Source organism: Triplophysa rosa, linkage group LG8, assembly GCF_024868665.1.
Source record: "Triplophysa rosa linkage group LG8, Trosa_1v2, whole genome shotgun sequence".
Classification (NCBI taxonomy): Eukaryota; Metazoa; Chordata; class Actinopteri; order Cypriniformes; family Nemacheilidae; genus Triplophysa; species Triplophysa rosa.
In genome coordinates, this window is record NC_079897.1 from 25,154,775 (window position 1) to 25,169,529 (window position 14,755).

At 38.6% G+C, this 14,755-nt stretch overlaps 1 protein-coding gene across 1 annotated transcript; it reads left to right on the top strand.

Annotated features, from left to right (window-relative positions):
• Positions 1-242: 242 nt before the first annotated feature.
• si:dkey-23o4.6 (retinol dehydrogenase 12) lies at positions 243-3,868 on the top strand. The gene is given in 8 exon segments (XM_057339730.1): positions 243-379; positions 896-961; positions 964-1,026; positions 1,113-1,304; positions 2,177-2,338; positions 2,533-2,652; positions 2,881-3,085; positions 3,164-3,868. Coding segments are annotated over 8 exon segments (981 nt in total). The 5' UTR covers positions 243-312; the 3' UTR covers positions 3,270-3,868.
• Positions 3,869-14,755: the final 10,887 nt, after the last annotated feature.

A 14,755-nucleotide genomic window follows, 5' to 3' on the forward strand; every position in this document is an offset into this window, starting at 1 on the left:
ATTTTTATAACCATTTTTATAACCTGCCCTTATAGTAAACATTGTATAGTCAACTCTAAATATATGAATAAATCAATGATTCACATTATTCATATATTATGTTGAGATATCTCTTCGTGGAATCTGCTGTCCTCCTAACCTTATGGCGATGACATTGCTGAGGAATCAGGCAGAAGTACAAGAGGTCCTAACCTGCTTAAACAGCTGCTGTTTAAGTTGCTTAAACCCTAAATATAGTCCGATTGTAGACTGAGAGCGCACAATGTGACATCCCCAGCAATAGCCTTCAGACGCGGCTAAATTAGACGAGAGATGATGGATCGAGTTATACCATCTGATCGCGTGAATTACGGCGCCGTCATCGCGCTGGCAGCCGTCAGTAAGTGCGTTTATTGTTATTTTTAATACGTATTTAAGGTCTTTATTTAAAAAGTGCGTACTACATCCACTAAAATCCATCTAAATATGTGTAATATATGATAAATAAACTCTTAAAATCCCCAACACTTAAAAATACATCCTTAATTCCACGTTATCATGGTTTGGTTTATTATGATCTTATATCTCTTATATGTGAAGAGTTTGCTTCAAAAATGAGATAACTTTTTCAAAAATCATGTTTCTTTTACTGTGCATTCCAATTAATATCAATCAAACTACAGTTGGTTAGTTTTTTATTTAAGCCATAACAACTAAACAAACTAACACAATAAAAACATGATTTTTGAAAATTCTTAAAAATGGAGTTCTCTCATTTTGGGACCAAACTCTTCATATGATCTTATATACCAGTTATAAAAATATGACACATTTTCAGGATTTCAAGTAAAGCTTAAAATCTGTCTCAAACCTTTCATTAGCATGTTGCATAGCGTTCGTTTCGTTCCCCATACAGGCTTGATTCTGCTGAGAAAATGGATAGCTGGTGGAGTCTGCAAAAGCCGTGCTGGTTTGGACGGAAAGTTGTGATCACAGGTGGCAATAATGGGATTGGGAAGGAAACTGCGAGAGAAATGGCGCACAGAGGTATGGCATCTTATTCAGGCACTCAACGAACGCCTCACTGTTGGGTATCTCTGTATAAGTCTGAATGTACATGTGCTTGTACCTAGGTGCTCGGGTAGTGATGGCCTGCCGTGACCTCACAAGCGCTGAGAACTCTGCAGACTCTATTCATCGCTCCACAGGAAATGGCAATGTAGTCGTCAGGCACTTGAATTTGGCATCTCTGTACTCTGTCCGACAATTTGCAAAAGAGTTCATAGCCACAGAGGAACGACTGGACATACTCATCAACAATGCAGGTAAACTGGCAAAGTTAAAGGGACAGTTCACCCCAAAATAAAAATCCTCCCTGTTGAAAAAAACAGCATATGCTGGTTAGGTAGGTTTTGAAGCATGGTAGCTGGTTTGTGCTGGTTTAAGATGGTCCTGTGCTGGTCTAGCTCAGGACCAGCTTAAACCAGCACAAACCATGGCTGCGTTCAGCCCCGACAAAACGTTGCAAAACGTTTTATTAACGGAAACGGTGGTGCGGTTGAACACCCTGTTGCGATGACGCAAGAGTTGAACTATGGCAGCTGAGAAGGCCATTCTTTGTGCTCTTTTTGAAGAATTTTCGGAGCCTGATGAAATCGTTATAAATGTGTTGAAAACTGCAAAATACATGCAGCGGACACATTTGTAAACGACTTTACTTGGACCCATTGTGCGAGCTGTCTCTTTAACACCGCGTGGGTTATAAACATGTTGCTGCTGATTGGGCCGACATTCTTGACCCACCCACCAAACAAGAGAAAACGTGTCTGTTCGTAGCAAAACGTTGTACGCCGGTTTGAGCTTGAACGTGCCCCGGTACGTGCTTCAAAACCTACCTAACCAGCATATGCGTTTTTTTCAACAGGGCTGTCATCATTTACTCACCCTCATGGCGTTCGAAACCAGTATGCAGTGGGATATGCATACATACGGGTCCTATGTTGTTTGGATAGCAATTTTCTTCAAAATATCTTCTTTTGTGTCCTGCAGAAGAAACAAGTCATACAGGTTTGGCCTGACATCAGTTTTTATTTTTGTGTGAACTATATCTTTAAATATCTATTAAGTTTATCAGCCCACTGTAAGATTAACAATTAGTGAGATGTTTCATTCAGAGGCAGTCCTTTTTTGTTGACAGGTGTGATGATGTGTCCCAAATGGATCACAGAGGATGGCTTTGAGACACAGTTTGCTGTCAATCATTTGGGGCATTTTCTTCTGACCAATCTGCTATTAGGAATGTTAAAAAGATCCTCCCCCAGCCGTGTCGCGAACGTGTCCAGCATTGCACATGTTGGAGGTAATCTCCTTTTGATTAAATGTCAGCAGTTTGGAGCTATTGTCAGTCCACGCTGTAGAATATCTTTGGGTGTATAGATCACATGAAACTGGATGAGATACAATGACAGTAAAACGATAGATTAATTAGAATTTCTTAGATTATGCATACACATTTGTTGTTCAATGACAGCTGTCAATATTTACTCCTAACAGGGAAAATTGAATTTGATGATCTGTTTTTTGACAAAAGCCCTTACGGTCCTTTGGCCAGCTATAAACAGAGTAAGCTGGCAAATATTATTTTCTCCCGAGAACTTGCAAGGAGAACGAAAGGTAACCATTCATAGAATAGCAAACACATTCACTACAATCGTGTAAAATCTTTTTACCAGTGGCGTTTTTATTTGCGTGCTTACTTATTTCGATCAAATATGAAACTGATCTTGCAACTAAATTTGCGATCAGTTCATCTGCAAACAAAGCAATTGCATTTACAAAACCACGCATACAAAACATTTCGAACATTGAGGTTATATTATGTCCCAACGGATGCTCCTATAGGTGCTGGAGTCTCATCGTACAGCTTGCATCCGGGAGTTATTCGCACAGGCCTGTGTCGTCACGTTGAGTCGTGGTTCCCCATGCTGAAGACTATAATGACTCTGCCCAGTATGCTGCTGATGAAAACTCCCTGGCAGGGTGCACAAACCTCTATCTGCTGTGCTGTCACAGAGGGCTTGGAGAGGAAGTCTGGCTGCTATTTCAGGTGAATCTCTGATGTGGCACTAACCATTTTATTCACTTTGAAAAAGTATTTGTATTCATATGTTTACATGTATCACAGTGATTGTGCTGATAAAGACCCTGCTCCGGAAGGTAAAGATGATGCAGTGGCAAGAAGGTTGTGGGAGGAGAGCGCTCGGTTGGATGAACTAAATGACCAGTGCTGAAACGTCATACTGCACAAGTAGGACGCACTTACTCCCCCTAGATGTGGATCCTGCGACCGAACACTCATACTAGTAAGGTAGCATAAACAGAGATCTGCAGCCCAGAGATCTTCACAAAGATGCTAGACCATTAGAAGTACCTACCACTAGTAAAATGTATGTCAGATATCAAATTGCTGCTGGAGCGTGATGGCGTCCTGTTTTAGTGACGTATGCTGCGTCCCGGTTCGCCTACTTATACTATGCCCTTCATTTTTTTATATTTTATTTAAATTTGCATTGAAAATGAGAATAAATAAAAAAGGTACTACATTAGAAAGATGCAAAATAGAAGCACTTTCCTGTGTGCTTGGACAGTCTTGCTGGTTGTACGAATTACATATAGACACTAGATGGCAGTTTTTGTAAACATATTATACTGATTGTAAAACACTTTTAGAAGCACGAGTCAACTGATAATAGAAGATATGTGAGGGGAAAGCAGCAGACCATATATCACATGATAACCCAGTGATATGGTCATAGTTACAGTAGTAATTATGTAACAAGGACACTAAAATCAATGAACAGAACAATCAATACACTGCACTATATATATATATATATATATATATATATATAATAGCACTGATGGTATAACAACAAAGAAGTCTGGTTGATGCATAAATTGTATTTCTGACTACAATATGTTCATATATATTACCTGATATACATTCACAGTTGAAAGTTGCAATTTAATAAATAGGAGATTCTACTGTTCAATCAAAAAAGATGTTTAAGATGTCCTTTTATGTGCCTGTAAAAATCTAATTACAGAGATTTCAGTCATTACTTTTTCCTATACAATTAAAATACTATGCTAAAATACATGTTTTCATGTCTTATGTTGCTGTGGCATCATTTATTTTACTTTGTTCTTCAGAACAAATGCAGGCCAAAAGATTGGGAAAAGAATTGTCTCATTAGGGCCGAGCCACTATCCCTCAGCACGTTTTCCTCCAGGGAATCATTTTTGTGTGAAATTGGCCTCTGAACAGAATATTCATAGTCTTTTATCCTGTAGTATTCGTTGCTTTGTAAATTCATTACTGTTAATTGACTAATCATGTGTAGTATGGCAGCTACTCGCTCCACAAAATCACTTTTCCTCCCCAGCAGGACCGACATGTTTCACGTGAACAATTAGTTTAAAAAAAGTGATTAATCAAAGTCTTTACAGTCTGACAACATGTGACATCCTCAGTCATTTCCGAGTGTCTTGCGACCGAGAATAAAGAAAAAATCTAATGAAAAACCCATCAGTGGGCCAATCAAACTGTCCAACTCCCAGCGCAATTTAGCTTGTACCATTAACACATCATTTATGGTCAACACAGTGTGTAATTCACTTCTATCTAGCACCATACAAGGACTGATTGAAGGCTTTGTTCAATCAATGAGTGCTCTGCATGGCTGACCCCTGTGGGCATAGCCCAAAGTCTGTGTGTCTGCTGGCTTCCTATATGCAAAAAGAATATATGGACAAAAGGCAAAACAAATGATGACATCATAAAACCCATTTTCCATAGCAAAAGAGAAGATAAAGTTACATCTTCTTTCATACTTAAAACTCATAATGTGCATTTTCAATATATAGTGCCCTCCACTATTATTGGCACCCTTGGTAAATATGAGCAAAGAAGGCTGTAAAAATAAATCTGCATTGTTTCTCGTTTTGATCTTTTATTTAAAAACATCTACAAAAATTCAACTGTTTTACTTGAATGAAATATTGGAATTTTGTAGATTTTTTAAATGAAAGATCGAAACGAGAAACAATGCAGATTTATTTTACAGCCTTCTTTGCCCAAGGGTGCCAGTAATAGTGGAGGGCACTGTAGTATAATTTGCATGTACACTAACCAACATGTAGGTTTCATAGTCAAATGTGTGGTCTTAGGTTGAGCTTATTTTTAACTACGTATGTGACGGCTGGTAAAAAAAAACAATTGTCCACTAACCGAACAACATTCATAATCCTTGTTTTTATTATAAGCATAATAAAAGCACTTAACGCTGATTTGTTTGACAAAGAAAATGCTAATTGTTACAACTGGCCACAATTGTAAGAGTTAACAACAACTTTCTTCTGGCTTCTGCTCTTTTGGACATGCCTGCACAAGTCTTCCTTTTATTTGTTTAGTAAATATTTTGTTAGGTAACAAAAACAATCTATAGGAATACAGCAGGTTAAAATAAAACCTTGAAAGTGATTGCTAATTCTTGTAATCGTGACACCGGAATAAATAAGTGATTTTGACATGATGGCACAAGACATGAAGATTCCAGTCATCCTAGTGGCCTAAAAAAACTTTTCGTATTTTACATAAAAGAAGTCTCCTTACAAAGTCAAAACATCCATGTTTATCATGTTTCGCATTGCGTTTCACATGTTCAACTATGCATATACATGTATTAGGCGATGCTCTTAAGACGCCATTATAAACATCTCTATTTGTTTTCCCTCAGGGGTTAATGTTGTGCAAAACCCCCCATCCATTATGTCTTGATGAGGCTTCTGGGAGGATTTGTGGGAATCGGGAGGGCTGTAGCAGAACCTCAGTAGAGACCAGTTGAGCTCTGAAAAGATCATAAAAGCCTCATCTTCCAGGGTCTCTGTGTGGTTGGCTCCCGGGAGCCTCGGGGTCACAGCAACTGCTGACCCATTGAGTTGACTTGACTGTTGGGGCCCCATTATAGTCAAACTTCACCAGCTCAGAGGGAATTTGATTCAGCTGAACTGCCTGGTTTTTCTGGGCAACACTCAGTCAGTCTTGGAATGCATTAGACTCAATAATAGTGGTACATGGAGAGGTCTTTCATTAGAAAGAATGGACCAGTGTACAAGGCCCTAACTGCTCCATTCCAGGCAAGCCAGTGTGATTTGCAGCTCCTTAGGGGTCGCCATCAGTTTTTCTGTTATTTATGAGTCTCCAGGTACACACACACAAACATGCAAACCATGGGGTGTTGGCACAAAGGGAACTGCTGATAAAAATAGCCCAGGGACATGGCGAGGGAGTTGAAACACGAAGAATATTCACTCGCGGTCGTATTGACAAAGGGAACTGTTTTTATCTTAGTAGATAATCAGTGCGAACGGCTATGCATAACAGTTGATGGAAACCCGAGAGCTCATCTCGTGATCTTGGGTTCAACATCAGTAAACATGTCAGGACTGTGACAGAAGGTGGAAGGCAGTGGGCCAGGGGTGAGAACAGGTGAGAAAGAGTGAAATCTAAGAGGGGTCTTCGACCAGCAGTTATCACCCACAGCTGATGGGAGACCACAAGATGCTTAGTCAGCATGACACCCCCTGAGAACACACCTGCTTAGAGACTTTAACCCTTGTGAGGATACAACTGACATTGCCCCCCTTAACAAAGTGTGATTGCCAGGATGCTTCTTAGCGGTTTTTAAGGTTTTCTTGGGTGTTGCTAAGTGGTTACTTGGTCAAGTCAAAACAGATGACTTTGAAAAAATCATTTATTCACCCTCATGTCATTCTTAAAGTGTATGACTTTCTTTGTTCTGCAGAACACCAGACAACATTGGTTCGCCCCCTTTGATCTCCACTGTACGGACATTTCTCAAAATATCTTCTTTTGTGTTGCACAGAAGAAAGAGTCATATACAGCTTTTAATGCCATGAGGCTGAAGTAATGATGAGATATTTTACATTTTTGGGCGAAATCATGTTTAAACTGTTAAAGTAATTTTCCAGCTGAGAATTTCAGCTGTCCTTCCTCTTTGCTGTTCCTCATGAATCAGACGAACACAGAACAAGAGTGTAATCACACTCGGCACCCTTTCCGCTTCTCCCATGCCCTGAATCTGTGGTGGTCTGCTGGGAGTTCAAGAGAAAGACAGACCGATCAGAGCTGCTGTGTAATTAACACTGAGCTCTGACAGCAGCTTGCAGCTGCACGCGTGCAGTAATCACTGCTGGCTGCTTTGTGCTACACGGATACATGTGGGCACGATCGCAAATTCATTGCGAGCGGTATAGAAGCAGCTGGCCGCTTTTACAAATGCAGGGCAGTAAGCCTTGACATGCATACACGTCTCCATAGTAAATCACATGTCGTAAAATTTGTGATCGGATCATGTGGTGCTTTTTAACGTTAGTGACTCATGATACAACTGTCTCAGATGCATCTGTCTGTCTTAAATGAGTCACAGGCCATTTAACATTAGACTTGCTGAAAGATGCAGAAGTATCTTTATGTGGATGTTTTGTATAAGTAAAATTGTTATCAAATAAAATAAATACAGCACTTCCTGAGCTGCTAAACTGACTTTTGTTGTTTTTCGAAATGATGACAATAAAAGATTCCATTCTATTCTGCACAACAAATAATACATTATACTTTTAACTGTAGTTTACAATAAAAAAAATCCACATTATAGCGATGCGATTTTTGACTTTTAGTGACATTAGTTGTCATCAGTTGTCAGATTTACCTGTCCTATAATCTACTACTGAGTTAACTGCTGAGTTGCTGTTGTGAATAGGGTAAAAGTGCTTTATTTTTCCCAGCATCAGGATCAATACTGATGCATTTTTCATAATCCATTTAGACACAATCATCCCAACAGACATCTTTGAAATGGAACAGGATAGTAAACTTCCTCTTCCGTTTTAAAAACTTCCGTTTTTATTGAGACAGTTATTGGAAAGCAATGCTTACATTTATCAGCGCAACTATTTGCTGCTAAAATCACAGCACCAGCCTTTTAAATCAGTAGTACATACAAGGGCAAGTACAATGGCCATTACTGCTCATAATAAAATGAAAATCCTTTCATCATTTCCTCACCCTCATGTTATTTAAAACACTTTTAGAACTTCGTATTTGGTGCAGAGGCGAATGAGATCATGCATTGCATTAAAAAGACGTGTTCCATAAATATGCATGGATGATGTTCAAGCATGATGGGACCAGCAGAAACTTGAGCTCGTTGCACTTGGAGAAGCAAGCAATCATGTAGCAACTTCAACGAAAACTATTTACATCAATCAGAACCAGATATCATAGAATAGTTTTGGAACATGATAGTAATGTACCTTTAAAAGTTGTCTTTCCTGTGTCTCAGTGCTAAGAGCATGGCGCTAGCAACGCCAAGATCATGGGTTGGATCCCAGGGGATTGCACATACTCAGAAACACGTGTATAGTATAATGCAATGTAATTCGCTTTGGATAAAAGCGTCTGCCAAATGCATAAATGTAACTTCTCACTACTCCCGGTTAGTTACTAAATCTAGTAACTGCAAAAATCAATGCACTGACCTTTATCATTTCTAACGAAATAAAAATAATACGTCTTCCTCGTTCTCATTTTTCAAATACTTGAGTAGAATAGAGTCACAGAATGAATTCTGAAATATGTTGTGTTTTCTACAATCTAATCTTGATGTGAAAGTCACTGTGACTTTGGTGTATGATCACAGGAGTTGTAACGAGTGAGAGAGAAGGCATTATTGATCTGAAGGGCTTCGATTGCGTTATCTAACCTAATGTAGCTGCCAGACATTTCAAGTGACCACGCTGTGTTCTAAATGGAAAAACACAGCACTGTTCCTGTCTGTGATGGAGAAAGATCACACGGAAAACAACAACGCTGCACTAGAACATGTCAATATCGCACACCCAGTGACCTGCTTTCAACTGACTGGACAAGTATTTCTACTGTACGTCAGCACAATATTGTAGAATTACTCTGTTGGGGTCATGTTGGCTTATGTACTCTTGTGTACACTTGGAATATTGTTAAGATGATGTGTTTTGAATAAATTGAATTATCTCCCAGATAGCACAATCCATCTGGTTTACGTCTATTTGACGTCTGCATTTACATCTGCAAGACATCTGCAATACATAGTTTGCTCATCTGCAATACGTCTTGGAGACGTCTGAACGTCTGTAATACATCTGCTAAAGATCTGGAGATCTGCTGCTTAAAAACATCTGCTAAACATCTTAGAAAGAGCTGTTGTACATCCATTCTAAATCATAAACATCTTACAGACATCTTCTAGATGTCTATATGACGTCTGACAGCAGACATCTCCAAGACGTATTGCAGATGAGCAAACTATGTATTGTAGATGTCTTGCAGATGTAAATGCAGACGTCAAATAGACCTAAACCAGATGTATGTGTGCTATCAGGGCTCTTATTAAAACATAGGTCCATGAAGGTACTTTAAGGGGTTTGTGGAGATTATATCATAAAATGTTCTCACGTTCTTACATGAAGGATTACTCTAATGACACGAGTCTCTGTAAAGGATGAGCGAGAGGGCACTGCTCCCTTTTTAAAGCTTATAAATAATGAGCAACCCAATAAAAGATGCTTAAATAATGAATGAGGGCAACTCAGATCACATACGTATAAACTTTAGACTAACCTGCAATGTTAAAAACCAAAGCACACTGTTGCCCATGATGCACTGTAGATTGAAACACAGTTATTAAACTTATGGTTAAAATACCCAAAGAGTGTGATCTGTCATACATTTAAACTCATGTTTTTTTTAAAGGAAAAATGTAGTGTTTGTAATCTCAAGCTGTCTAGTTTAGGAAATGCGATATTGTTTCTAGAATATCACACGATCTGGTGAATAATTCCTCGATGGTACGCAATGTTCAGTGATGCAAGGCATGTAGGAATTTGGATGGTATAAAAGAATACCACTGTACATAATGGAAAACGTTATGGAAAAACCACAACGATACCTGTGAAATAAAACTTGCTGTTATTCGTCTATTGTTTCTGATGCTACCAAAGGTATTCAGGAAAGATAGCGGGAGAGAGTGTCAGTCCACGTCCTGACGTTGGTCTACTTTATAATTGATAGATCTGAGTTCAGTTTCAGGGCTAGCGTTACAAACCCGTAGGATCTCCTTCAGGTAGAGCAGCACAAGTCAATCCATCTCATGTCCAAAACACTCTCTTCACATTTCTACAAGGCTCTCGTGCACAAGGACTGTGATGTTTAGCAGCTGGGAAATGTGATTAGGAACAGATTTATTTGTTTGTTTTGAACATCTGCATATCTGGAGTGCAGTAATGTGACACTTTTGGTTTGTTAATGACACTTTGTAGACAGAAGTGCTCTTCACGTTTTTTTTATGGTAATTGGTGTTGGATTTGACAGTGTCTTACAAAACCAACATGATGTTAAAGGCCCAAGATAAAAGGAACAAGTGTATCATTTTAAATCATGTTAAACCGTGAAATCTTATGGAATAATTGTAATATTTCTTAATCATTTGGATTCATTAGGATTTGTAAATTCATATAGATTCATGCATTTGTTCAAAAGGGGCAGAAGAGACGCATTGCTTGCATGCAATGTTCTCATACATGCAAAGCAGGAATTGTGGTCATATGCTGTTGACTTTCGCAAAGAACAGTAGACCCTCCCAAATCCACCTTTTCTCATTTATGATCCAGATGAAGCTGGTCCTTTTGCTTAAGAGTTCGAATTAATGTGATGGAAGAATAAAAACAGCATGCAAACTATAGAAGCAGCTGTTTATATAACATCAATCATAGTGTTTTATTTTCATTTTGTTTTATTGATTAAATACCGAATCAGTTCTCTTAAAAGAACGTTGAGTAAAATATACACAAACCCAACCCTTGGTTAAATCAACACAGAAAATGTCCATATTTGATCCAACTGTTGGTTGAAACAACCCCAACCCAGGTTCATTTAAAGCCAACTATTGGGTTTGTCCAACCTGTAACTATTTTACGAGGTGCCTAATTCTTATGAATTCGTACAATGTGAATCATACAAAAACGTACACACCGTAAAGAAATGACAGAAAATGTAATGGTAATTTCCTGCCAGTACTTTATCCGTTTAGTTTTCCGACAATTCCGTTAATGCTAAAATATAATTGATATATTTTATATGAAAAAGAAGATTTTTTTGTACAAAAGTAAAGCATTCCTGTGGTGCATAATCATAAACCAGTGAAATAAGACACGCCCACTGATATTTCCTTTAAATGTCAATGGCGTGTGTCTGAAAAGGGTATACATTTCCACAACTCACTCCACACTAACATTTTACTACCTGGTCACTTAAAGGTTGACGAGTAGATTCATCATTGTCAGGCAGATGAGATTTCACTGAATGTTTCATTGAGCAGTGTAAGGTAACAATACACACAAGAAACAGACACACTGTCATAGTCTATCTTTGGACTGAAGAGTATATTCAGTATACACAACAAATATATACAGTAAATATATGTAAACAGTATATGGATAAATCACATGAGGTTAGTCATCAAATAATCCGCCAATTACCTAATATAGCATTCATGCTGCTTGCTAAATATTATTAATCTTACTGTAAACTGCAGAAACCACAATGCAGTTGCTCAGCTGTGCAATAACAACCAGTGCCGACTTTTGCACAGACAAGCAGCACTCACGTTTTCTTTAGAAATGGTTTTACGCACTCATAAACTCAATAAAACCCTCAAAACATGATTGTGGCTCCACATTTTTCTGTTCGAACTGAAACAACAAACCAATTAGGGGTGGAGCCGGTTTCATTATTGCAGCTACTTTTCTGTCGAATCAGCCCACGCGGTGTAAGGATGTGGTGTGTTTTGATTGTCAGCACAGCTGAAAGGCCACTTTGAATTTCAAGGCTTTCTTTCACATTCCACATTTGCTTTGGGTCACTGCAAACCCCTGTTTCCTAACCATCTCCCAAATCCTTTCTCAATTTAAGTATATGTTTCTGTCCTGCACAAGTGGCCAACGAGACGTGGTTAGATGTTAACAGCCATCTAAGCTCGTTTGGATCTGGAACGCCTCAGATGGCTTATGGCTTTGTGCAGACACACAAGTACTCTTAAAGGTTACAGTGCGTAATTGTTTGGAGAATCTATGAACAGAAATGCAATATAATATACATAACTATGTCTTCAGAGGTGTATAAAGACCTTACAAAATGAAGTGTTATGTTTTTATTACCTTAGAATGAGCTATTTCTATCTACACACACCGCGGGTCCCCTTACATGGAATCCGCCATGTTGTTTCTACAGTAGCCCTAAAGGGACAAACTGCTCTACAGAGTGCGTTTCATAAATACGTTATCTCCTTCAGCAAAGAACGAAGAAACGTGACGACATCTTAGTTCTGTGTCAGCCACCGTAGTGCTTCGAAAGGGAGGGATGAGCGGTGGATGAGGCGTTGGTTGGAATTCGTAACCTCGCCATTAGATGATTGGTGGAATACTGCAAGCGTGTGAGGGAAATGTAACGTCTCTTACCATATTTGGAAGAAAACATAAGCCACTCTGTAGACAACATGCAAGTCGTAAATGTTATTTTTCTTGAGGGATCTCATGTATTCTAATCCCAGGAAACAAACAAACAACTGTGTCTGTCAAAGCCTTACGAATTCAATCAGCCTGAGCTCATGAAAGCAATAATGGGATCCATTTTGGTTCGGCTCTGTTTTATGATTCAGTTAATGGAGTCTTATCATGTCTTTATAGTTTTATCGATTTTAGCCCTTCGCTACGATACGGTGAACAGAAAGGTTAGTAAATCACAAGAATGCATCTAGGTTTTGACAATGTATCTTTTACAAACAGAAGACATCACAATGTTCATGCTGTATACATCCAGTATTTGCATGGCATGTGAAAGCAGCAATGTAAAACTTGTGGTTTAAGTCAAATGAGTTGATTTGTCAACACATCTTAATCTGGTCATTGTCCTGTAGATCAGTTGGTACCTTTGGAGCTGGGTCACTGTTACCAGACCTTGAACATTCATTTTACTTGTGTGATCCTATATAGTAAAGTGGATATACTGTAGATATAAATATAGTTGACGTAAATACATAAAACTGCCAATTTACATGTTATCATCATGAAATACATTTTCAGAGCACCAGAAAAAACATTTTTTAAAATCAAATAATATAAGATCATAACCCCATCAGTATCACACGATCAATGTTGCTGATAGTATTTTATGAGTCAGACTGGTCTCTAGTATATAAGGGTGACCTTTTCAATCCCAACAAAAAGGGCCGGAGCGCTTTATAAGACTATATAAGACTATAAGAGCTTGTCGAGCAGGGGATGTTTTGATGCCGTAGGCTTTGTGGGAATTCCTGAACTCATAATCATAACAAAGGTGACAAGCATTATAGGATATAGATGATTATGAACGCAAAATGTCATCTAACACGAGAACAGTGACCTGAAGCCCGGGTGTTTATTTTCTCTGCAGTGGCCTTACGGGCGGCTAAACCGGTAAGCTGATTTGCGCTGCGGTTGTGCAAGAGCTCTATTTAAAGTGGGCCAGCGGCGCTGCTTCATTCTACTTCACTGCTGGATTAGCGTGTGTCATTACAATGATGCCACAGTGTGATTACCTGGGTTTATAAAGACCGGTATTAACTGAACAAATGGATATTTGAAGGCCTGCGTATTAGGAACTTTTCACCCAAAATGATCTGTAACGATTCACATATGTGCTGTAGGGCAGCTGCATCTCTAGGTTGTATTAAATGAAAACAAATAACAGGATTGCACCACTTTGTATTTTTCTATCATCTATCCCTGAATAGGTTTGTTGATACTCAGGCAGAAAGATTGTGCGGTGAATACTGATTTAAAGATGTCAACTCTTTACAGCAATGTAGACAAAAAGGACATTCATTTCCTGGATGGCAGACGAAAGAATTGAGAATTCACCCCGTAATGGAGTGAATTACATTGCATTCACATTTCTTGCCAGTCAATAATAACTAACATTCAATACCACGTTGTGACACTATTTGAGAGCTGCCTCAGCGTGTTGTTTTGATAGACCTTTTAAATGCCCTAATTTCACAATATAATTGGAATTTTAAGTAGGAGACTAGACAAAAATGTGTTAGTCCAACAACACCCGGTTGTTACTCTAGGTTCCTCTGACTGACCCATATTGACTCCTTGAATGGCCTAAAGCGAATCTGTGATGTTATGCTTTTCACGGTGCATTGAATTTGGATCATAATACTGACAAAATCACACGTTGTGATTTATCGTAAAGGATGTAGAAAGTGTTTGTTTACACATAGGGTTAATACAGTTGTTTTTGCATTGTTCAAGTAATTCAGTTACGTCACGTGACATTCCTTATGCGTTCCAAAATGAAACAATAAATAACATAAAAATGCACTAGGTGTGGGGTATTTCACACTCAAAACATTATGCATGACTATTTTTAAACTCTTAAGATGGTTTTAAGACAACAGGTGGACATGTTTTTATTGCTGCTGGGTTACATCATTTTACGGTTAGGTTACCCCAACTCACCATGGGCGGCTTTTTGAAAATGAACTCTGTTGGTATACTCTGATCTAGTCACTAAAACTATGATTATACTGCAATTACTTGTCATTCTAAATAC